The sequence below is a fragment of the Aulonocara stuartgranti genome (genome assembly GCF_965226115.1).
Source record: "Aulonocara stuartgranti genome assembly, chromosome: 12".
NCBI lineage: Eukaryota > Metazoa > Chordata > Actinopteri > Cichliformes > Cichlidae > Aulonocara > Aulonocara stuartgranti.
The window spans coordinates 6,482,273-6,509,334 of NC_138948.1; the positions used below are offsets into that span (position 1 = coordinate 6,482,273).

The window sequence follows — 27,062 nt, forward strand, 5'->3', positions numbered from 1 at the left end:
CATCAGCAGTTCATTTTATGACAAACACATGCTCGCAAACCACTAAACACAAGAGGCTGGCAGGACATACTAGGCCTCGCACGTGAAAGCTCACAACCACAGTCTCCCTCTTACACACACACACACACACACACACACACACACACACCACAATCAATGTCAGGTGGTGCATGTGTGTGTATGTGTGTGGTTTGAGGCAGAGCCCCTGCAGGCTTTGTTATAAGTTATTAACAAACTGGTGACAGTGAATCCTCAGACCTCTGCAGGGGCTCTACTGAGCTTCACACAAACACAAATGCAACCTACACAGCAGGAAGGATCCTCAGACAGTGTGGGTCCTTATCACCTCAATGTGCCTCTGAATCTATTTTCCAGAGTTGTAATAGTCACACAGAATGGCATTTACCTTTCTTTGTGACTGCAACACACAATTCCATCCCTCCTGTAAGGGATGCCTTCTTGTTTGTGACTAGATAGCTGCAATATTGTTTATTGGTTTTCTCTCTTGTGGGAGACATTATGTTATCCCAGATAGGGCGGTTCGATATAACGATATATATCGGATGACGATATAAAAACATCTGTTGTTTCATTTTACGCTATCGTTTGTTTCGTGGTGTCGCAAAATAAACTGTTTATGGCAATATTTTTTGATCATTTTGATGGTCGCTGTAGTGGCTATATTAATGTCCTAAAGTTCTCTCTTTCTCTTATATTTAATATAACCACACTACAGATGGACAAGCGCCTGTTTTTATGCGTTGTCGTTAGCAACAACGACGGTAAAACCATCGCGTGTCCACTTGTTTAGTTTCCACATAAACCTTTCACAATAAAGCTCAAGAGACTTTTCAAAATAAACTGAATCATGTGAACTAGTATGCAGAGTATTGACGGATGAGAAGCAAAAAAGACCGTCAGGTGCTAAAAAATAAACCTTAGACTCAAACGTTAGAACAGGCTTTTCCCCGCAGCACGCCGTGCAATAAATACTCACAAAGAAAACGGCGGCCTTTACAACTTATGTCTAAAAATATATATTTTCACGCTACTCCAGGTACACCACGCCCAGCTGGAAACACTTCACGCAAGTCGAGCTGCCTGAGATTCACAGAATTTACAGAAAATGTTAAATTTTTGTGATTTATATCTTGTTATCGGGACGATAGATGTCTTATATCTGGATATGAGATTTTGGTCATATCGCACAGCCCTAATCCCAGAGTGTAAAAGTAGGAGTGAGGGTGGAGATGGCAGCAATGATTTTCCTTGACTATAAGAAACAAAAGCAGGTAGTACAAAAATAAGAGCTAATTAGAAATAAACTGTTGATATACTTCATATTAGGTTTTAATAAATATTCTGCTCTACAAGGGTTGTCTCCTGTGGAACTGGCTCCAGATTTGGGTTCAGGAGGCCTCTCTATTTGAAGATTAGGCTTGAAACTTTCATTTTTGATTAAGCTTACAGTTAGAGCTGCATTGGGTGACTTCTGCCACCCAATGCAGCCACCCTCTGTTACACTGCTATAGACTTAGTTGCTGCGGGGCTTCCCCTGATTTCTGATAAAACGCTTCCGGTCGCCGTGTGTGTATCTGAAACTGCTTCTCTTTCCTGAACCTTAAATATGTCACAGCAGATGGCTGCCTTTCCCTGAGCCCCTCCTGTCTGTCCTCTAAGGTCCTCAAAATGTTTCTTTAGTGACATCAGGTCCTCATTTCAACTCTGTGCCAGGACATCCTCTCTCACCTTGCTCTCTTAAACCTCTTAACCTCTGCTGTCATACTTTCACTGACTCCTCCTTTCTTTTTGAAGTCCTGCTTCCTTGACACTGCCATTGCTATGCTTTGTCACTGAAGTGTTTAGCAGTCGCAGCACAACATAAATGATCATTCAAGTTCACAAAGATCGGTTTGATGCATAAGCTGTCGTTACTGACAAATATCACAGTGCTGATGAGTCCTAACGTGGCCGCTTGAACTTTGGCCAAGACCCACCTACAGTTCAGCAAAAACACACAACCAGAAAACACACCTTCGTTGAACTTTAAGCTGAATAGCTGAACAGCTCAAAGTTAGTTAGAAATGAGCACGAGATGTGTTGCTCTGAGGTTTATTACCACCCTCACCCAAATTGTGGTGTACTAACACATTGTGTTGTGGGTCTCTTTCTTCTGCAGTAAGGCCCATATGATGTGTATGTTTATGAATTATGGCCTGTGAGAGCTCCATGTAGTGACAATTGTTTCTGTTGTCCTTTTGGAAGGACAGGCTCCGTCTCTGAGACAAAGAGAAGTGTGTAACTGTTATAGGACACTTTTTTTTTTTTTTAAATTTTTCCTTTTTTCCTCTCAAGTATCACTCGTCAGTCATTCAGGAACTGTGTGTGAAGAAAATTTTAATCAAAGTGGTTTTCATGTATTTGGTGAAAGGACAAGGTGCTAAATATTAACTAGAAAACAAATGAACATAAAAATTAATCATTGTTAAAACGTCGCTTTTCACGAATACTGGATCAGACATTCTAAATTCTGAAGATTATTCCAAACTTTCCTTGAATGGTGATCTTCAGTGAAGTTCCTTTTAGCCTGAGATGGGCCTTAATTTTCAGCTAGTTGCTGGCTGAAAATGTACTAGCTGTTTGAAACTAATATTTAGGGGAGAAATATTCAAAGCCAATGTTTTCAGCCTTTTTTGCAGGTCTGCTAAATATACACGTGTTTTATGCATAATTCCTTCATCCACAGCTTGACCGCAATTTCCAGTTTGACTTCTACTAGATTTTTAAATAAAGGTTTAAATAATCGTTTGCTTCACACAGTAACATGGTCATTTTTTACAGTTTTGGTTATTTAAAAAAAGATGATCGGCATGAAAGTGTTTCTGTGCTGCATTCATTTTTACAGTTAGACTCTTAAATGTTTCCCTTGTGTTTTAAAGCAGTGCACCTGCCTACTCCTTGAGCCTTTCTTAAGAGTCCTCGAGCAATGAAGCACGTCAGAAAGAAAACATTTTGTGCAACAGGGCAGATAAGACTGATTCACCTGTGTCAAAGAATTTGATTTATGGAAGTCCAGTGAGTATCAAGATATGTAAGAGATAAACACCAGAGAGAATATAGTTCCTAATAGTACAGAGTGCTCACAACAACATTTAAAGATTTATTTTTTTTTCTGGAAATATAATGTTACTGCTCTTAAAATGTATTCTCAGTGGTTTGATCACCACGAGGCTAGTGTCACTTATGGTTCTCACTCACTTTGTTTTGGGCAGACTAGAGCAGAAAGTCTGAGCTTTTATCTCATACAGGAGCTTAAGAGGGTTTCGTAATTAAGGTTTGAGACAGTTTTTACTGCAGATCTGACTGAGACTTTTAAGAAAGACTTTCTTCTCATATCCCAAATCTGAAAAAAATGACTTTGATACCTAATAAACCAGCACTGGTGGACGGCTAATGAAAGTGCTCTGCTTTCATGATGTTTTCATGTCATGACTGTGCTTTTGCTTAACGTCGGGTCTGATCAGAGCACCGGCAGACTTTACACCTCTCGCGTTTGTCCTCTGCCTCCCTCTGTTTCTATTCTTTCTCTCCTCCCTCCCACGTTAACCTCCATTTAAATTAAACACCAACCGTCCAGCAGCGTGTGTGGCTTATGTCGCTCGGAGTCAAGCTTCAGCATGTTTCTATGTGTGTTTCTTTTTTGTTTGTTTGGTTTGGTTTTGTTTTTAGCATGCATATGTTTCAAGCTCACTATTTGACCTTTGCCAGTATTCACATACACACAGACATGACTAACATGCCAGGAGATGATTGACATCTTTCACAGCTCTGATATACTTGTAAGAGGCAAAACGCTGGTGGCAGAGCAGGTTTAACAATTTCATTAGCAGTCATAGAAGGAAGTCTCGCTACTGTAAACCTTGTATACTTGTGGGGCAACGGTAGAGGAGTTGTTCGAGGGATGTCGAATCTTCCTGGTGGTTGTTTGTTTTCTTTTCTGCTTTGCCAGTAAAGGAGAACAGTTAGAGGAGGCTTGCAGCGAATGTCTGCTCGTCTTTCAGTAGCGGGTTGTCCTTGATTAAGGCATTCGACCTCCGATTACTCTGCAGGAGCCTGTGGGTGCAGTGAGCAGGTGTGAATGATTCTAACCAGACAAATTTGGACCAAGACATTTTGCCAAAGGGAGTCGTGCCAAGTCAACGTAGCCTTCAAAATAAAGCTAAAATGAAAATTCGCCCACTGAGAGGAAGGATTGTCCTGATTTGGGAAATGTAGTTTGATTTTGCCCCCATCCACCCAAAACATGTTCTTGAAATACAAATTTAATCTAAAAGGTCAAATAGCATTACATGTTAATGTTGGCTTGTAAACTGTAGCATGCAGCCATGTGGGAGTATCCAGGACAAGCCTGAAGGTGTGACTGTACCTGAATACCAGTCACCAAAACATGTTTAACATTTGCACAGCCATTTGATCTGACTTTTGACTTCTCCCTTATTCACAAGGAGTCGCCACAGCAGGTAGTGCTGCATATTTAATTCTCTGCTAATGCAGCCCTAAATGGATTCATGTCTCCTCCTGGGATCGAACACGTGATCTTTCATTTGTTAGATGCACTAGTGCAAAACTATAATTTGTAGGTTTTTTTTAATCACAACTCTCACTGGAATACACTCAGACAGGTCACTGTCAGGACACCCCCACTTCAAATACAAATACATTTTCTTTAAATGAAACTTTACCAACACCCTCATTCAGTATATAGAATATAAAATATAATAAATAAATAAAACATAATGATTCAAATAACTGTTACAACTGCTGCTTGTCTTTGGCATCCATGAATCGTCCTTCGCGGTCTACGTGGGCCTTTGATGAGCGAATAGGTCGGAAGTGCAAAGCTGTGAAATGGGACCGTCTAGCCTTCAGATTTGCGTCACCAGCTGTGTCGGTGGACTTTAATAAACTCAGCCGTCTGCTCCTTGCTCCGTAATATATAACAGGACACTGGAGCAAATTCTCGACCATCTCGCACTTCTGTTTAATCAGTTTTCTGTTTGACGTTTATTCAGCTGTGCGAAAACTATCACCGTCATCTCTTTGTGCTCAAATCTGCTAATCTGCTGGCACTATTTGCAGTTATCCCCAGTAGGGTGATAATTGGTTCACTTTTGTATGACATATGATGGCGTGATGGTTAAAAGCTACACTTCAGAAAAGCGTCTGCCAATTAAAAAGTCGCACATTGTCTCTGGGATGGGGAAAGGATAAAAATGCTGTGCAGTTTCAGATAAAGAGGAACCTCGAGGCACCCTGTGCTGCAGTTAGCAAGCAAACAAAGTGTCAAATAATTAATCACCTGACAGGTCAGCAGATGATTGGTCATTGTTTATTGTCCTTTAGATGTTACCCCCTCTGCACCCTCAGTTCGTCAGCTCGCTGTATAACACACAGTTTCACAGGAATACACATCAGCACCATATGTAACGAATTTAACCCAGTTAACCTCAAATCGTGTGTGTGTGTGTGTGTGTGTGTGTGTGTGTGTGTGTGTGTGTGTGTGTGTGTGTGTCTTACTGTTACTGTTTTCTTTCACTCTTTCTCTCATCTGTGTTTATGTTAATCAGCATTTTTATCCATTCAATCACCAGATTAATCATTTAATTATTTGCAGATCAAATAAAGAATTGGCACAGCAATGATGAAATAGTCTTTTTTTTTTGAGAGCAAACAGAGTATTTTAGGAAGAGCGAGACCTCAAAAAGGTAAACAAGACTAAATATGGATACACGAATCAGGTTGTATGTGGTTGGTGTCCTAATTGTTTCTAGAGTGTTAGGCTGTGGTGTAGATTTCTGTTCTGATCACTTTTGACATCAGTTGTGAAATGCTTCAGACCGATGTTGTAAGTTTAATTCACCAGAGAGTTTGCGATCGAAACCGCCCACCTGCTAACTCCAGTGACGGATACACTCTCTCTCCCTCTCATCTCTTGTAACAACAAAGCCAGGTTTCTAAATTGGCACGCGCCCTAAAATAGCACAATGGATGGTTATATCAGACTAATTGTGTTTGTTGGCTGCTCGTGGTGAACCAGGAGGTCTTAAAGGGAAATCCACAGATAATTAAGTTAAAACAATCATTTCTGATTGTTAAGTTTTTATGATTTTGATTGCTGAGTTATTAATCTGTGTCTGCAGGTTTTACATGCTGATGATATGCATTTCTATCCACATAAATCCTTAATAAACTCCTGAAACATGAATGCAAACCTGCATTTTTAGAGCAGTGCTTACCTTCTGTTTTTGGTAAAGTTGACACTTTATTAATGTCATTTCAACATTAAACTGAAATATTAGCCAAAGACATAAAATATTTTATGGCTGCTGTGTTTGGAAGCTTTAAAATCTGCACAAAAATTCCAAATTAGGTTTAATCAACACTTAACAGCAAGCTCATTCAGATGTTAGAATTTAAGTCCTAAGCTAATTGTCCTGCTGTATTTGTCACTGCTGTAAGCACGGCCCACCCTCTGTCCTGTGCCCATCTCCTTCTTTTGTTGTCCTTTTATTTTACCACCTGTTATGTTTTCATCAGCTCAGTCCATTTGCAGCGGGGTGGGAGGATGGAGTGAAGGAGGGATGGCAGCATGGATTAACTGTGCTGTGTTGTTGCTGCAGTTCACACATTCCAGCAGGACGATCCGGGCCAACAGCCTCCAACACAGAGGCCTCCTTAACCCCCTTCTGTCCTGTCCTCTGTCCTCTTATCCCTCCATCTCCCTCTGTGTGCCCCTAATCTCTCTTCCATATCTCTTTACAAAGAAACGTGTGCTACTCTAACTCCCCTTTCTCTCCATTGCATCACATCCTCCCTCTGCAGACAGCAGCACTGCCAGATGTGTATCATGTTTCACAGTGTTTATTGACGTCTGATCAAGCCCAGAGTAAACCTATTTCTTCCCACAAGTGATGCAAAACATCTCCCGAGTATGGTCACTAATAACTGCTATACGGTTTTTTCACCTGCTATTGCACCGCCCTCTAGAGGCCAATTTGTATAATTTCACAGAAAAGAAAAGAAAGGTCAGGGCTGCTCAGCAGAAATTATGATCTTCCAGTGCTTTAGGACTTAATTAGGGGAAAGGATTGACTGATTTAACAGAAAGTAAATCAGTATCTCCAGTAATATTTTTAATCAAAATGACCAAACATAGCCAGTGAGTCTGTTTTTAAATATCAGGAATTCGTCCTTTTTATTGTCATACATGATGGCAAACTGGATAAGGCTTTGAAATACTTGATGGACAAAATCAAAGTAAATTTTTTATTTTTATTTTTAAGGTGCGCCACACACACACACACACACACACACACACACCACTGCTGTGTTGTTATATAACCGACACTGGGGTTAGCGTCTTACCCAAGGACACTACAGCATATGCAGGGACTTCAAATTCAAATTTTATTTGTCACATACGCAGTCATACACAGTACTATATGCAGTGAAAATACGATAACAGTGACTTGTTAGCCTGTGATTAGCGAGAACAGGAATAATAGGAAATAAATAAATGCCTTTTAAATAAAAACTCTCTCTCCTTCTCTTTCACACATATGTTTAATCAGTTTGCTGAAAGTTTAGTTCTGTCGTGAGGATATGACCTTGTCTAATACGCACAGCCCCAAAGGATTCACTACAGAACATTTACATGCCTCAAGTCATGAGGCAATTTTAGAGCCACGTTATGTTTCGCTGCATTTATGTCAAAATGAGTAAGGTCTTTTGTATTATTTTGGCATAGAAACATTAGCTTCAGATTAAATGGATAGCTGGAATCTAAGAACATAAATGTTCCGAAATGCTGCGGTCATTTAAATAGAAATAGATATTTTAAATCATCTATTATGTCTGCCTTAATTTTTCATTGGTTCTGAAATATTGCATGTGGCTCAGCACAAGGCTTGAGGATGAGTTTTCAGAGTAAATCCACATGAACAGTTGCAGCCTTAACTGTTAAAAAACATAAACGTCTGTCTTGATTTTGCAGGGTCGAGTGGAGGTGGAGGCTGGAAATGAGAACATGAAGTTTGAGACCGGACCTTTCTCATACTATGGTATCATGGCACTCAGTGCTCCCACACTGGGTGAGTCCAGAACACATTACTGTATTTCACACACACACAAAGAGCATTACACCAATATCTCAGCTGGTACAGACGGACAGCTTTGCAACATTATTATGTGGCCCAGGATTTCTTTTTAGTGCCACACAGCATGTTGCTTATCATATGTAGTATATGATAAGCAAATTAAATACATTTAACAGCTGACTACGTAAAGTTCTATTAGTTAGTAGTATTAGTATTAGTTAAATAGCAAGAAGGAACCACTACAGAGCAAAGTGTAAACATTTACAGGGACAAAAAAGAAAAAGCATCTAAAAGTACACAAAAGTACACAGCACTCTTCTTTGGCCCGTCCCCCAGGTTCCTGAAATTCAGTCTTGTTTTTAAAAAAAACAAAAAACAAAACATACATATCACCAATCAGATTCCTGCACTTTATTCCCACCTTGGAGAGGAATTAGAAGTCTTCCAGCTCCACCTGGTGCACAGTTTAAAACATTACAGTTGGCAACTTCAAAGGGCTCGTAAAATACAGTCTGGTGGCAAATTAAAGGAAAAAAATAAACCCGTGAAACTAGAGCGAGGAGAGCTTTTTGGTACCGTGTTTTGTGTTACTGCAAATCACTGACCTTTAACTTACATTAAAACATTTTTAGCTTGATGGGAGTGGTGTCTTCCAGAATCATAGCACCACCAACATCAGGACACTAGAGGTCACTGAATGTTTTGAGTATGAAAATGATCTCAACCAGTGAATCACCTGCAGGTCCCATACGTTAGACAGCAGTCTAAGGGATGCACCAATGTGTGCTGATACCAGTGTTTAAACATCACACCTTGACCAGTGTTGAATGTTATTCCCACGTGACTTTAAGCTCTTTACCGCACAATACTTAAACATAAACAAGCACAACTGATTCAGTAACAGATAAATATGATGGGCTCTCTCATTTGCAGATACCGACTGATATATCAATAAATATGGTGAATATTGGCCAATAACAATATTCTATTGACATTTGGTGCCTCTGGAATCTGTGCCGAAGTCCAGTGAAACTGATCTGGATGCATGAACACAGTTTAAATTGTTTATTATTCAAAAAAAATTAATGTTATTAAAATTGTTGGCTGGCAGGAGGGAACGTGCAAAGCAGCTTGTCAACCATCATGTGTCACAACAGGAAACTGTACGTGTGCGAGTTTCTATTACTGCTTTTTTTCATGCACACAGTCACAAACGTTTTGTGCTTGAGACATTTTCATCGGATTCACATAATTTGTTCATAAACACTTGGTGCACCTCATAGTAACTTATTACATGTTTCATATTTGAAAAACAAATCTGAAAACTCGCTGTTTGTCATACGTGAACTGCTGGTAAATTAGAAGTAACCATAGGTCACGTACTTCATGTAGCTTAAGCGTTACAAACATGTAATGCACGCTCACGTTTCTCACGTCCCTTTAACAAGAACTATGTCTTCATTGTACCATGTGTTTCTGCACGTATTCAGCATTAAAAAAAATAATGTTCTGGGTTCACGGAGGCCATGGGATATCACATGTATCTGAAAGGAGAAATGACTGCAACAGTGATTGTGAAACAGCTTTGTTGATGACTTTTTTTTTTTTTGCCTGTCACGTTTGGCTATTTTGCCATCAGAATTATTGTCTAAAGGCAAAGAAAGATGCCCCACGGATTTACTTTACCAAATGGACCATCCCAGCCTTGCTGTAATGGTCTATTTGATTCACCTTTTATTGTTTATTTTATTTTATTTTCACTTGTTAAATACGGGACCGACTTGACTGGGGAAAAGAAAGGGAAAGAAAAACAGCAGGGAAGAGGGATGGGGATAAAGGGCAAAAAACAAAAACCAACAAAATAAGCAGACAAAAAATACATATATCAATCACCTGGATCACCTGTTGAGAAAGAAAAAAGAGAAAACAAGCAGGAGAAAAAGAGAGCAATACAATAAACAACATCACGATGATCTATGGGAATATAACAGTAAATACTAAATATTAAACATTATTGTGCAGCACGTAAGATCGACAGCGCACAGTGTGCTGTGAGGTAGGAGCCAAAAAGGGTGTAGTTTGTGTGTGTGTGTGAGCATCCGTGTGTACACCTGTGAGCATGAGCGCGCCACAGCCCCATCCTCCGGGGCATGAAGCAGATATGGAGGAGATCAAGACTCCAGACATCCAGAGTCCCCCAGAACACAAGAGACCAAGGAAGACCAACAGAGGGGCAGCCGCGCCACTGTCCCAGAAAGAGCTGAGGAGAGCCCCAGACCCAGGTAGTGTTACCCTTTTCCCTGGGGTGGAGAGAAGCAGACTGCCCCGGCTCGGCAGCAGCGGGGAGGCCCCACTTTCCAGACCCCGATCGGGCGGCCATCTCCTCCTCCTAGCCCCCCTGCTCCGACAGGCCGCAGAGAACGGGGGTGTGTGAAGACTCCAAACCTCCTTCCGCCCGCTCATATGTAGTGTTGATGCATGTGTGTTCTAAGGTGCATTTAAAACCCAGGAGGGCATTGAGCTACCTGCCAGAGAGCAGCAGGTAAGCGCATAGCCCCTCCTGATGTTGTTGATGACTTTTGAACTCTCTCCCTTCTATCATACAGTGTCTCATAAAGTCATGCTTTCAGTTCATTCAAAACTTGTCAAGAACCGTAGTTCAGCAGAGACAATACGCCAAGGTGCACGCAAAATAAACTTTATTTCTAACTAAGCGTGTCCCAGAAGGGTTAAAGGAAAACACGCCGAGTAAATGGGAAACAAAGGGGCCGGGAGATAAGCAACTCGGGAACGCCGTAATCAGGACCATGAGAGCCTGCAACAGAACGAAGAGGGTGACTGGGGAGCAGGGGAATAACAGCATACACAGGGTAGAGTTATTAATCTTACGATCAGGGCTGGGCCGTGGGAACCGGAGGGAGGGGTGAGGGTCCGTGGGAGAGCTGCAGGGAAACAGAGGAGATGATGACCGGTGGTGATCCGAACTCCAGGCGGGCAGGAGGAGGCTCAAAACATGCCGAACGGTTACCTGAGCACACAATGAAAGGATTAGCGTTGTTCAGAGCAATCAGAGTTTCACAACCACCATCACCTGGGCACCAAGTTACCGCTGAAAGGTGACTAACGGACTGACGTGAAGCAGCTGGCTGAGCGGGGTTAAATAGTCCACCTGATGACTTCCTGGAATGGGATGCAGGTGTAGAGTCGACAGCCACACCCGTGGGCATCCCATAAGCTCCTTGGACACCGGGCCGCGGACCATGACAAAACTTCCTTCCTTTCTCTGCCAGTTTTATACACAGTGTCTATTTCTGCTTGTATTCAGTTGCCAGCTTATATCTCTGCTGTTCAATCGAGCCGCATCAGTCTTTGCAGCACATCTGTTCAGTATCTGCGGGGAAAATCTCGGTGTGCTCACCTTCGATGCTGGGGTCAGACAAGATATCAGCCTGATAGCAGCTTGATCTGACAGATGTGGGACGTTGCATCAAAAATCTCTCTAGACAACTTACCAGAACCCTTTTTACATAATCCAGGAAAAATACACTCAATCTAAAATACTGCGAGGCTGAACGGGTTCAAACTGAGCTTTTTCAATGTGTTTAGCAGAAAAGCAATATAACAAAAAATGTACATTTATAAAACTTAGATAAAAGAAATTAGCTGGTAATATGCTTTAAGGACTAAAGAAATAAATTCATTCTGATATTAAATGAATTATCATTTAATGTTATACTTTTTTCCCCCCATAACTCTGTTAATATATTGGGACCCAGATGAAGAGATAACACTGTGTTAGTACTGTGTTACTATGATTTAAAAAATGAAGAACTGAAAGTCTTTTGTTTTCATTCCCAACAATAAAAAGTTGTGAGAGAGAATCAGTCAGCTTTCTAAAATCATCATATGCACACACATGAACACACACTGGCATTATGAAAATATTGGGCCAGAACACCCCTTCAAAGCTCTACCTCCTCCCTGTATCCTGCAAAAACCATAGCCTTGATTATTTTTCGTCATGTTTTGAATTTGAGTATATTTATCATGACGCTCAAAAGTATTGACAGCTATTGATTACTGAAAAGTGTCAAATGTGAGCACCAAATTAATGCCGGGTTAGATTTACAATGTTTTATTATTTAGTAGAGATGGACCGATCCGATATTACGTATCGGTATCGGTCCGATACTGACCTAAATTACTGGATCGGATATCGGAGAAAAATAAAAAATGTAATCCGATCCATTAAATATCACGAAAGCACCTCGCAAAACTTGCAACACGCAGTAACTCACCTCAGAACGTCAGCAGTCTGAGCAGTATGCATCACGTGATAGAGCAGCTGTGGCATGCCGGACCTGTCGGTGGTCTGGATAGCATGTGGAGCTTCGCTAGCAACCTGGCATTTCATCTCCGACAAAGTTATCCCCGAGAGAAGTAAAGCAAGTGTGTAAGTCCATCTCTGAATGTTTGTAAAGCATTCCCACGTTAAGCTTAACAAGCGACTGCCTCTCGCTCTCCGGCTGCTACTTCAATCATGAAACTGCTTAAATGATCAGCTGATCGGCTTTTCTGTCGCGAGTCCGTGTCTCTTGTTTGTTTTTGGCCCACTTTGCACCAGAAAGAGGAAACCAGCGGCTGAACAACAGCAGAACGTTTAAGCTTGATAAGCTGTTGTTAGAATTTATTTAATATTTCTTTCTACACCAGGATCTTTTTCTACGTAGCTGACGCTGGTAACTGTGCAGGGGCGGATCTAGCAAAGTTTAGCCAGGGGGGCCGATAGGGCATGAACAGGGAAAAGGGGGCACAAAGACATACTTTTCTTTCTTATTCTCATTTAAAATGTCGAGCTTTTAATAAATAATTATCTGACACCCAAAGTTTTAATTTGATGTAAAATGAATAGAAGTCAATTACTGTATATAGTGACTATTAAGTCTAATATATACCCTAGTAAGCTATAGTACTTTTTACTTTGGGAAGGTACCATCTGTGCAGTCTGCAATTTTGTTGAAGAAAGATGTTGAATCTATTTAATATTTCTTGAAAAATAATTGATTTCTGTGCATTTTTTTTCACACTGCATCAAATTAAGGTTGATTACGTCGATTAAGCATCATGAGGTGGCGCGTGAGGGGTGGTTCCTTATTTTTTATTTATTTATTTTTGTTGTTGCTGGGAGTTGGAACCCTATTAGTTAGGTTGCTTAATATTTACGCTAAGTACTCTTTAAAATACCAGAATAGGGAGGATGGTGTAGGTCTAAGTTTATTAGATTGATCAGTATTGCTGAACTATGAAATATTTTTTTTGTATACAGGTATAACAGAATAGCTTTAGTGTAGTTGTTGTTTTAAACTTGAGTATGAACTTGCAGACTTGCAAAATGCAGCAAGATATTTTAAAAAACAGTTTTGTTGATTAAAAAACACTATATCGGATTCATATCGGTATCGGCAGATATCCAAATTTATGATATCGGTATCGGTATCGGACATAAAAAAGTGGTATCGTGCCATCTCTATTATTTAGTACTTAGTATTATTAAGAAGCTCTATAAAATAAAAATAAACACTGTTTTCAAATGTTGTATTCATTAGTTCTGATCTGATGATCTGACATAAGATTTTCAAGTTGACCGTACCCTAACTGATTCTAATAGATAAAAGCTTTTTGGTGCTCAAATTGGCATGTGAATAAAAGTTAAGCTCCAATTCTGTCTGCTCGCCATTGCACGGAGACTGTATGGACAAAAGCTAAAGGCTACCTAAACATTACACCTATAGGAAGTGCTCAGCCACTGACTGACTGTACAGCTTTTGTGCTGATGTTAATACCAGAGAAAGATGGGAACTGTGTGGTTATTGAGTCAGCAGACCAGTAGCACGTACACACTAATGCTGCGTCGCAGTGTCATGTGGTCTGCCACTTTGTGGCTGATTTGCTGTGGTTCCTTTATCTTCTATTTTGGTAATACCACTTACAGCTGAGAGTGAAATACTCAGAAGCATGGCCCAATACTTGCATCCACATAGTGTAGGCTGTGAAAACCCCAGAGCAGTGATTGAGTTTCCGTGTGTCTAACATTGCCACATTAAATCACAATTTAAATCACAATGAATCAGCATCTAATCTGACATAAATAATCTGATTTCTCTTCTGTATTTCCTTTCAGTTCCATATTCAGAATAAGTGGTTTACTCTCTCGATTGCCTCAGATGGTGAAACATGTGAAATACTTGTATTTTCTTATTTTCCTTTGTCATCTTCTGTCACTCATTTCATCAAATTTCTGATCAATCAGACTTTCAGAAGAAGCTGAGTAACGAGAACCTGAAAATTTCACTTCACCTTCAAACGGTGTAACCCGACGTGTGGTGATTCTTTCAGTGGAGCAGAGTTTCTCCCGGTTTTGCATGTCCTTGTCCAGACTGGAAGCAGATCTGTCTCTCACTGACTGTCCCTCCCTCGCCTTCATTCCTCTGCCCCCTCTGTCTCTCCTCATCAATATTACCTCCTCTATCCTTCTTTCCTTCCTTCTCTCCTCTCCCAGTGGCTGCACATCGTCCTCGTCGCCTCTCCTGTAAGAGGTTTTCTCTGTTCTCTCGGTTGCCAGGTAAACGCCGGCATGTCTGGGTCCTTTAACACAAAGGACACATGGGTACTGGGTGGATGGGTAGAGCTTGAGTAGAGGGGGGCACTAGCTTTGACTCTGTTGTACATGTTGGGCGAATTGATGCCGGATCACTAAGAGAAGAGAAATTCTCATGGCAGTGCTCTTTGTGGGTTTAAATAATAGATCACAGATAAGACTTTTATATACAGTCCTGTAATTTTTGCTCAGTCCTCACCTGTCCTCACATCACCATTTGATTGCCCAAAGGTGCAGCACGTTGAGGTTTCAGCCCACAGATCAGAAGTACAGCGTTAGCTTTCTTCTCTGTGTGATTCAAGGCGGATTTGCCCTTTAAGGAGAGCAAAGATTTAGAGGTTAACAGCTACTTTTTGGCAAAGAAACTCTTTGATCAACCAAAGCAACCTCAGATCAAACTACATCTGTATTTTATTGTTACAATTTTGGGCAATAAATGAGCAGGAGGAAAGAAGAAGATGATAAATCAGTGTTTTCTTAATGTAGGCCAGCATTAAGTTAAATTTACTTCATTATAAACAACTTAATCTCTGTTTAAATTAACTTATTTGTAAAAATCCGTTAAATCTTTTTATTTTTTTCTCTCTCAGCCTGAACGGTGTTGGTTTGTGTTGTTACCACAGCCCACTTTGTGAACTCGAGAATGAGGCAAAGTAGGATTTTTAAATTGATTGAAACCCAGTGAACTCGATGCCCCAGTCAAAAGTCAGGTTTTCTGGTAATCTTGGGAATGCATTAACCGAGGAAGTCATCTTGGATTTTCACATATATTATCATAGGTGAATCTGCTCGGAGGCTAAGGGACAGCACGAGCGACTGCCAGTATTTCTAGAGTGTTATGCATTCATTTAAAAGAAAAAAATGATTTTTTTTTAGTACTCATAGCTTTGTTTAGTCACAGTCACATGTGTAACCAAAATGGCAATAACTTACCTTTTGACAACCTCTACACCAAATATTAGCCATAGCTCGTTTTTAACCCCTAAATATTTGAATAGGCTCTGCTTTCAAAAAGCAGCATCAGTTATTTCAATTATATGAAGTGTAAAATAATCCCAAATTGCCTTTTATTTGTCTCAAAAGTGTCTTTAAGGGTGTTTTCAAAAACGTTTTTGGATAGTTTGCTTTAGGCTGTTATCCATGTAAAGTATGTTTAGAGTGTTTTAAACTAGATTGGAGAGACTTGAAGACGGATGATGGAGATGTGGAATATTGTGACTTGGTGGTTAGAGAAAAAGAATGATTTTGGTCTGTACAGTAAGCTAATTTTGCACATTCGTTGATTCATAGTAGCACCGAGGCGATGCAAGTGTGAAACTGGCGTCTGTCGAATTTTTTGAAATAATGAAAGTTGATCAAAGAGTTTATCAACCAGAATGTCAGCACGCATCTTAAACTGGGAGGGAATGCGGGGGGAATAACACGATCACGTGGCATATCTAAAATAAAACTCAGAAGGACGGGACAACATCATGAGATGCACAGAAGGGACATGAATCCCCTCGGGGGTTAAGCTGTCTGCTCTTTGCACACTGCTCCTGATAGCTTCAGATGGGGTTGTCTTCTGTTGGCATCGCATGAGTTTTTAAGTATAACTGCTAATGCAATTTAAAAAAGAAAAACACAACGAGCTCCCAAAAGATCGATTCTCTTCATCTGGACGTACTGTTTTCAATGGAGAATGTGGAGCTATTAAGAAGCAGCATGTGAGCCTTTTAATTCAGCTCTTTTTGTTGTCCTTGACCTGACGATGTCACGAAAACACTCGTTTCAAATCGACTAAAGAATATTAATAGCTGTAATAGACTGTAGTGTTTTTAAAGCACAGTAAGAAAAAAAAATTAAAATGGGTGTATGGTGATTGTTATTTAGAATTTGGTCCAATCACTTGTCTGCCTTACTGTTAAAAGCACCGATTCACTGTGCGAGCACTACTTCACAGGTAGAGGGTAGTTCTTTTAAAATTTTCAGAGTTTTGTTCTCAAAGATCCAGTAGGAGACTTTTTGGGGGGTTTGACACAGTGACCAGGGCCCGTATCCCTAAAGAATCTTTGTGCAAAAAGTGGCTCCTAGCGGCCAAATTCTAAGAAAATTCTCAGAGTCATGACGTTTTCTTAGAATTTCCCCTAAAAGTGACACGACAATCCCAGTTAATATAAAAGCTATTCCTCAAGATTCCTAGCGCTTAAAAGGGCTCCTAAGGCAAGATCTGCTAAGAGCAGGGAAGAGGACTTTTAGTGGCTTAGGAGTTCCCCTAAGCAGCTGCACAAAATGGCCAACAGAAGAGGCAGGAGTGATGTCCTGCAAACACTGGATGACAGGGAATTATTGAGATGCTACAGATTGGATCGTGCAGGAATCATGTTTGTGGTGGATCTCCTTAGAGATGCAATTACTTCACCAACTCGACGCCACAACGCTATTACACCGGAGACGAAAGTAATCACAACCCCGAGGTATTTGGCAACCGGGAAAATGCAACAATGCAGCAGTGATGACTTGGGTCTGCAATCACAGACATTGCTAAAAGCTGAGCCATGTTACCCTCGTTAAGACCACACTGGACTTGTAACGTTGTGATTTCTACTTCATTAAGGACAGCCCCTTGAGATAGGCCATCTTGTTTTCAACGGGGTCCATATGGGAGTGAAAGTACAAAATATGCCAGCTAGGATATTTATATGAGCAAATAAGACACGAATCATTATTTGAACAGGGTGTAATGAGTTTAAGTTTTCACATATTTTAGATTCTAATGGCTATAACCCCTACAGCTTACTATTCATTTTCCAGATATTTTCTTGAATGTGAAATATTATTTACAATTACAGTCAGCATAAGATTAGAGTATATAATATGTTTATTGATTTGAGGGTACATCCTTTGCTCATTATCACCAAAAGCTCATTTCCATCAAACTTGTAGGATCAACCAATCACGGCTTTTGAAATGATGACTCATACCTAGCAACGGGGTCAACCACACCTCCTCACTAAGATAGGATTTTCCATCCATTCCTTGCTCAGAGTTCACTGAAAATGTTCTGGAATCACTTCTAAGCTAAAACTCCTGGCAAGGAATTTTTAGGTTAAGTTAGGAGCTCTCTGAGAGGATTCTCAGAATCTTTAGGGATACGGGCCCAGATCTCACAATAAGGTTTAAAACTTTTATGTTTTTAGTACACGTGGGCACAGTTTTATAACATCAAAGCATCATTAATAACTCAATCCAGACTAAAGAGTGGCTCTGTTCATCCTACCACTGAGCACATTTTGAACACAGTAAGTCAAGAAAAAGGTTAAAAATGACACTTACTTATGTCATTAAATGAGTAATAATGAGTAGAGAGCTATCCCTGTCCCCACACCTCTGAAATGGTTGTAAAACTATGTATGTGCTAGGCAAACAGCATGATTGGTTCATACTTTTCCCATTTAGTATTTAGTATTTAGTATTTATTTATTTATTGTCATTGTCAAGAACAATGAAATTGCGTTTGGGGCTTCCATACAACCCAATTGTGTCTTTCCAGGGAGGGCCGGGGTATCGCTATCTTTAGCACTTGCGTTTTTAGCTAGCAGAGAGCATATGTATGGGGGAGAAACTTATGACCTCATTAAACACTTTCCTTATGAGCTTCCTGTTTCATTTTCAAGTGTAATTTTATACATTAAGAAAAAAACCATCATGATGTATTTAGGAAAAATTTGACAATAAAGCCGGATATGCTTTATCATTCCTCTCCCTTGAGATAATCAGATCCACTCCTTCATTGTTACATGACAGTTTCACAGAACTAAGATGATGCAAGTTGAGAATTCATAATTCTCACAGATCAATGGGATAATGTCTTTTTTTTTTATAAGGTACTTTTATATGTAAAGAAAGATTTGAAATTAAATAGGGTGCTAACTTGTGAGTGGTTGAGTGTCGTTTTCAGTTGTGGCTGCATAATAAGTTGACAGGATACAACTAAAGAAAGGTTCCCTACTGGATCTTAAAATGATTATTTTAGACAATTATTGTTTCCTGATGAAGTGACATCTAACCACTAACTTAAAAAGTAGCCATAGACAACCAGGATTAACTTTAGAGCTCAATTTCTTGAAAGCTAACACACTTGACATGTCTAGGTAAAACCGTTTCCTATGACTCACTGAGGCCCCCTACTGGAAGACTCACGCCAACTGGTAATAACACACATCTGGTAATGAGCTTGCGTGTGAAGCGCGTGTGTGACACATCCAGGAGTATCATCAGCTGGATGACGTCCGTGAATGTCATCATTGTGATTACACTATGAGTGAGCAGAGGGTGAACATAACAAGTCTGAGGGAAGTGGGAGGTGCATGCTGCATGTTATGGCCATCTAGAGCTAAAATGAGCTGAACTAATGGCTAAGCTGTACTGGTTACATTATGATTGTTATTATGTGTCACTTTATAGAGTTCCGTGGAGGTTATTGTATGTAACTCTATACGTCATATGCTCTTGAGTTGAAATAATGTGTCATTTAATCCATTAGTTTATTATTGATTAGCTCTGACTGGGAGTATTTATGTTTTTCTCAGTTTTATTTCATTCTAAGTCAAATCTTTTACATTTTTCAATAGGACTTAAATTTCTGTGACTCTCAACCAGTTGCTCTTAGAACTGAAGAAGCTTCTTGGATGAACTGTCTTCAACAAAATTAAAGAAGTCCAGTCATTTTTTTAAATATGTCACACAGAAATATTAATTATTCTAAACACAGAAACCTTTCTTCTATCAAAAATTGAATGTAGGAAAGTTTTGTCCAGGGAATTTCCACCTGGAAAGTTTTACAATTGTTGACTAACCAGTGAACAGTAAAATTTGAGGTTTTCAGCAGTTTGTTGTGAGTTATCACTTGAAAATGTGACACATATTTAAACATTGACTCACACTTATGTTTAACAGATTACAGCGTCAAATATTGCTTTCAGCTCTCTTAATAAGTCCTTAATAAGTTTGATGGTGCTCTTGGAAAACTTTTAGATGTTGTTGGCTTTGACCACAGCAGGATGCACGTCTTTGCTTCGGTGCTTAGAGTGGATTAAATACCTAAATATTAACTACCTTTTTTCTCCTTTACTTTCATAGGTTTAACTTTATTTCTGTTTAGGTGTTACTGCTGCTATTGCTGTGCATCCATTACACATTGTGTGTCAGTAATCACTCTCACTCGTTAATTATTCTTTATATTAACCTGCATTTGAAGCTACACTGCATCTTGTGCCTCTGAGGTCTCCACCATCAAAGGCTTTGAAACAGTAACATCAAGCCCAACCAACGGCATGGTTGGCCCGATAGGTGTTTATCACACAACCCTGTCTTTAAATGCGTAACAGGACCTGGTGCTATTAACCTTTCCTGCATGTGTGTGGGTGTTTGCAGAGTTTCGTTCACCATCCCATATCAGCGGCTTGAACCGAACAGCCTCGATGAGCGGAGCCGACCGGATGGAGTCACTTTCGGTCAGCGGCAGCAACAGTCAGCTCAACAACAGCATCCCCATGCAGCAGTACATACCAGACTTCTACGTCCGAGCCCTCACTGACCTACAGTTTGCCAAGGTTGTTTTTTGTTTTTTTTTCTTACCTCCAAATTAACAATCAAGGCCTTTTGTCACCACATAATCTTTCTCCAGGGACTAGAAACCTTTAGGGGAAGTCTTTCCGCCATAAGGACCAGAGTCTAAATTATGTTTTAGAATTCCATTTTTAACTTTTTAACCAGTTCATGGGGAGTGGGTGGAGTGGGTTTGAACAAGCCTTTCCAAAGTTCATGCAGGATTTATGGTCCTGTGTTGGTTACTATCTTTGGCTATCTAAATAGTGGTCATTCAACCAATGCAGTAGCTTCAGAACATGATGGTGCTATGAATATTTATCTCTGTGAAGGTTCTCAGTCATCCGGGTCATCGTAATCTAAGGAGCTTGGAAAGAAAAGCGTGTGGACTTCTTTGAGTTGCTTGAAGACGTTTCACCTCTCATCCGAGAAGCTTCTTCAGTTCTAGGGTCAAATGGTGGAGAGTCCCAAAACTCTTAAACACAAACTTAACAATGTGGTGTATGCTGTACAGTGCAGTGAGGAATGCCCAGACCTCTACATTGGAGAGACCAAACAGCCACTTCATAAACGTATGGCACAACATAGAAGAGCCACCTCCACGGGACAAGACTCGGCAGTCCATCTGCATCTAAAGGACAAAGGTCACTCTTTCGAGGATGCCAGTGTTCACATTTTGGACAGAGAAGACAGATGGTTTGAAAGAGGAGTGAAAGAAGCCATTTATGTCCACTGTGAGCGACCATCTTTGAACAGAGGCGGGGGTTTACGACACCAACTGTCTGCCATCTATGATCCAGTTTTGAGATCCCTTCCCAGACACCTTAACGCCCACTCACATCCTGGACCATCTGACCTCAGGAAATCACGTGATGGGGTGGGGCCAGTTTTCACAATGAGCTCACCTGAAACCCTGGCTGATTGTGACCCACACCCATTTTCACACCTTGGCTCATGTGATTAGTTAGAGGATCATTAGGGGGTCCATTGTATCTCTCGGTGGGTCACTCCCACAGAGCTTAAATCTGGGACTCTCCACCATTTGACCCTAGAACTGAAGAAGCTTCTCGGATGAGAGGTGAAACGTTTTCAAGCAACTTAAAGAATTCCAGGCGATTTTCTTTCCAAGCTCCTTAGACTATGAATTGTTATCATTCTTACTGGGTGAAAAGCTTGCTGAACGGGAAAAGGGGTTGAAGAGGAAGAAATGCATCAAAATCATATATTAGAAGCAAAGACCGTAACCGCAGTGGACACTTTTAACGGTTGGTTTCGCATCACTGCAAAGAAATATATCATAAATATTTTCTTCTCTGCAGAACAGACCAAGCTAAAGGACCTACACCAATACAGTGAATGAAATGAGCTTATGTTACCAGTTTTTCTGGAGATTTGTGACACTGGTGACGGTAAACAGCTACAATATGTAGACATGGGTCTATGAAGTTCTCAAAAGTATAGGAGCTCTGGGAACAAGTGCTAAAAATAGTTCTGATTTTTATATCAGGTGGCATTTAAAATAAAAATAAGGCTTTGACCTATCAGCGAAGCATTGCACTTGATTTACACTCGCCATTATTGCCTTCACAAACAGATGTGCATGCAAGAAGTGACATCACAGCTGCTGGAATGGTGTCTTTGGTGTCGTTTTTTACTACTTTTACTTCTCATGCTCCTCTCAGTTCTGATTACCTGGTGCAACCGACACAAATGCCTGATTGTGTGGGTCTTTACCAGCATTTCAATGGAGTTCAGAGATTCCCAGTTGATACAGATGGATTTGAGAGTGCAGCTTTCTTTGCAGAAGACTCCAGCAAGTGTGGTGAACGATGGCAGTGCTGTGGTGATGTCCCACAATCAATATAGTGATAGGGAAAAAGTCTAACAGATGGACTGACCAGAAACATACATTTCCTTGCAGCGTCAGGAAAAAACTTTTCATCACACGCAGCAAACAAAGGGAATGATTCACTTTAGCCTCTTTGTCAGTAAAGAAGTACAGAGTTTCCTGGACAAATCACACAGTTACGTGCACTATCCTTACATTGATCCAGTTAGACATCACAGTGACGTTATCCAATTTCTCGTAAAGTCAGACAGAAATTCTGTTTAAAATGCAGGCACACCTTTGGTCTTTAAAATTGAAATTTCCAGGACATACAGTTCTGAAAAGTTCTGTTGGCATGCAGTTTTAAAAGTACTCAGTAACTGATAGAAATACAACTGTGCAGGTCTTTGCTAACATATTAAGAATGATAACTATTCTCATTATCCCTCATTTTTTCAGATCACACGAGCTCAGTACCAGAACGGCCTGATGGCATCTCGCCTGGACAGCACGCCGCAGTCCCCCGAGAGCAGCCACAACACTATTCGTATGGATCAGACGCCTCCCACCACCATCGGTAACACCACCATTACGGACCTGGGAGCAGACTCCACCCCTACGGAGAACGGCCCGGACGAGACGACGCTTCTCCTCCTCAATGAGCAGAACTCGCCACACACAGGCAACCACCACAGCCAGGTGGAGAACAGAATCTGACAGCCTCCACTGGTACCAGCCCTCCATACTCCTACATTGGCCCACGTGCACTACTACGCCCGGTTGTATGCCGAGGAGGGGAGGATTGTGTGTGAGTGTGCGTGTTTGTGTGAGTGGGAATGCAGGCACAAGCTGATGAGGCCCAAAGAGTCAAGCCACGTTCATACTGTGTAAATATGCAAAGATTAAACACACACACACACAATCGCGCACACACACAGAGCAAACACACACTGATGAGCCAAAACATTTTGACTGTGCTTAAAGGATGAACAGGATATTTACGGCCATAATGTTTGGGCTCATCGGTGTACACACACATACCAAAGTCTCCACACCTCTACCGATCGATGGAACTAGTATCGCGTCAGTGTTTGCACATGCCTCTTGATCTGAAGGACCTGTTTGTCTGGACCAGAAAGCTCCTCCATTTCTCGTTCAGAGGTGTTACCGATTATTTAAGTGTGTGTGGTGTAGTGTGTGTGAGAAAGAGTGTGCGTTGCTTCTAAATCACTGTCCCTAATCAGAGACTCAGGGAGACTCCGCCCTCCTCCTCATTTCCGGATGTACGTAAAAGCAAGTGTGGTCGAAAGCCCCAAACCAGCCCATCGCCGCATGTGTAGCAACCTGCATCCCCCTCCTCCATACAGCTAGAGGACAAAGACAACCCGAGCATGTCTGCGGAGTTCACACAAAGTAATACGTGTACCATAGAAATTTATAGTGAGATATTTATTGGGGGGATATTGTGGTTAAATGAGGATGGGGATGGGGTGGATTTCTATCTATAGAGATATATTTTCTCTTCCTTGTTTCCTGCATAGAAACAGCTGGTAGCCCAGAGCCTTTATCCCAGAGTTGTTAAGAGATTTGCCGCTGATAGACCACCAGTCTGTATTGTGAACAAGACAATCAACATGAATATTTTGAATGTGTTAAATTAAATATATAGGGTACGTTAACTGTGGCTGCCCTGCTCTCCAAATGCCATATCTGTGTCACCTTTAATTCTGTTCCTCTGAGGACAGACGTGGAGTTTCTAGATGGGTTGCAGAGACGAAGGCGTTCGAGAGCAAAGAATCCTTTCCTACTTTTTTTTGGTTTTTTTTGTTTTGTTTTGTTTCTAAAGACGATGGGTAGTCTGTGTCTGTGCGTGAGTTTGCGTGTACGAGACCAAAGCTGGCCATCATCTGACTTGTTGGGAGCAGAAACCAAAAGTGAGAAGCTTGATCACCTCCTGACTGGAAAATACTTTAAGAAATCTGAGAGTTTATTTATTGAGTTTAATGTCTGTGTATGCGTGTATATATTCCTGTTGATTTGAAGGGGAGAAAATGCAATTTTATTTCACCGTTTTGGGAGATTTTACATGTTAAAATGTTTCTTTCCATTCAGTGATTATGTTCGGGTTTGCTTTTTGTTTTTAATGTAGGAAAAGGGGGTCACTCTAACATAGTTTTTGTATTTGTGTCTCCAAATGCAACATTAGCCACATTCTGTCCGGTTTTTTTGTTTGTTTGTGTGTTTTTTGGTTATATTTTACCAGTTATATTTTACTGTACGCTCAGACAACGTCTTAAAGAAGAATCTGAAAATCTGTTTTCTGGTGGATTTTTCTTTCCCTGAACTCTAACAGGAGCACAACCGTGTTTCGTGGGTATTTCTTTATTTTGTGATACTCTGCTGCTTTTAAGACACCCGTTGTAGAATTTTATTTACACACTAACAACTACATGTAACAGATGTTCACTTTTTGGTACTTTTTATTAGGCTATACTTAAAAGATGGTCATAGCCTTTAGGTTTGAAATATAAGCCCAATGTGGAAGTGCCTTAATCCTGTGTTCTTTCTAATGGCCAGCAGGGGTGACTTCTCTGGTTGCAAAGAAAATATAATTATATAAAAGTTTATGAGGAAATAAATCTACTTTAAGACCACAGCAAAAAGGTTCCTTTTGAGTTTGCAGTCTGAATTGCAAGTTTTTTATTTAGTATAATTTGATGTTTGTTTAGTAAAACAAGGTCCCAATTAGAGTAAAATTGTGAATGCATTAGCTCATGGCTGTCTTTTGATAAACAGGTTGGCAGTCCTTGGGCTCGCAGTTCCTCCAGTTGTCAACAGTAAAAATAAATGCACAACTTCATTGAAGATGAAGATGATATAAAGTTTATGGTTGCACCGCCTTTACTTTTTCTGTCATCTTTGAGTAGCAAAGATTTTTTTACAAGCAACAAGTTTCCAGCTTTGCTCTAAAAGATGTGACCAAGTCTTCTGGGATATGCAGGACACCAGGAGTATGATACGAAGCAAGCGAAAGGAAAGATGATCACAAGCTGGTGTTAAAAAAATTGATTTTTCCTTTTATTGTTGCGGTTTTTGAGATCGGGAGCATTAACATAACACCCAGCAGCAAAAATGATTTTGAAATTTGAAGAAATTAGTATTACTACATCTACTACTACTTGTTTTCTGGATGAGGAAATCTGAAACCAAAAGCATTTCCGTTATTGTGGAATTTCCTATCTTGTTGAAGTGAGATGTCAATGAAAGTGAGTTTCAGCAGTGGTGGGAAAGGCCAGAGAGGTCAGTAAATTTCCAAAACTTCAGCAAGTGCAACACATGATTAGAATTTTAGTGTCTTTAGAAAATAAACATTTTTGACGTAGTTACATGTAGTTGACTTAATGTTGTTTCACAAATTATTATTATTTCATTTCTTTCACCAAATACAAAAGTGATCCTCTAACATTTCAATGTTAGATGATGCATTTTATGTCTCAGTTGGCAAACCTACAACTTTTTGCACCAAACCAGGTGCTTTGTGAGTGTGACTTGTATATTTGAATCATTTATTTGGCAGGTTTAATTGCATGTTACTGCCTACCAAAGACTAAAGTACAGCACTGATGCTGCTTATAAAGAGGCTGTGGCTGTTGGCTGGCATCTTCTGTGCAAATATTGCAGGTAAACAGTTTTGGGGAAATGCATTTCAAGCAGGCTGTGAATGTATTTGAGCACATGGAAATATATTTAGAAGGGAAAAAAAGTGCTGCTTGAATGAGATTTTTCATCTCTTTTTCACACTTAAAATGCCACTAGATAACGCTAATGGGAAGGATTGTCAATAAATGGTAACTGAAGTCATCTATTTAATTATTCATCAATCAACTATCCAGGTTAGTTGACACCAATTTAAATCAAATATTGAAAGAAAACCAGCAGCCTCTCCAACGCTTTAATGACAAGCCCCAGTGAGTAAACACTAGTTCTACTTTTGAATCTGCATTAGCTTCATGTGCTCATGTTTTACTCCGTTTCCAAGAAATGTTTGTATTTCTTGTCTTTTAGGCAAAAAGTAAGAATTTTGCAAGTGACAAAGATTCAAAGAGTCCATGGTTTTTGTGGTCTAAAAACAGAAGCAGCACACAACACACAGTTGTGTCACAATGCTGCTGGTAACCCAAATTTCATAATCATATTATCACTGACTTCATCAAGTGACTGCAATAATTTCACTCCCCTGTCCACACAGAAGCTAAAGGACTTTCTCACTGCTGTGTTGGCTTCACTACTTTTTAATGACTGTACTTTTTTGTGTGTTCATTCCTGTTTTTCCTTTTTCTTCCTTGTTTTTTTTACTTAAACACCACAGAGACACACGCAAACACACACTCCTATTTCAAAGGACTGTATTTTTTTCCATGTTCATGTTGGAGTGGCCCCCCCTCCCACAACCCCTGCTTTAAATTGTTCTGGGTTTGGATTTATTATGGTGCACGTGAATGTGTTTGTCAGTGCCTATATAATGTGTGTGTGTGTGTGTGTGGGGGGGGGGGGGGGGGTTCTTTTTTTGTACCTCAGAACACTGTTAGTGATTGTGGTAATAAATTTTTTTTATTTTTTTATTTTTTTTTGTCTCGAGTTAAATTTGGGAACAGAGCGAATGGAGCGACTGGCATTTGGGAAAAAATACTGATTGTCCTTCATTCTCTCTGGCATGCTTTAACTTAAATATAAATAGACACAAGGTGTAAATACTGTTTTATAATTTCTGTCTTAATGAGTTTTGAAAATGAAGAAAGTTATTAATAAACCTGAGATATATTTCTCTACA

At 40.2% G+C, this 27,062-nt stretch overlaps 1 protein-coding gene across 1 annotated transcript in view; it reads left to right on the forward strand.

Annotated features, from left to right (window-relative positions):
* LOC309719004 (metal transporter CNNM4) overlaps nucleotides 1-27,062 on the forward strand; it is a 52,685-nt gene extending 25,623 nt beyond the window's left edge. Inside the window, exons 5-7 of the mRNA XM_082554723.1 lie at nucleotides 8,054-8,150; nucleotides 20,230-20,408; nucleotides 22,691-27,062. Of these exons, the coding sequence (XP_082410849.1) occupies nucleotides 8,054-8,150; nucleotides 20,230-20,408; nucleotides 22,691-22,948 (534 nt within the window). The 3' untranslated portion in view covers nucleotides 22,949-27,062. The remainder of the gene's footprint in view (nucleotides 1-8,053; nucleotides 8,151-20,229; nucleotides 20,409-22,690) is intronic.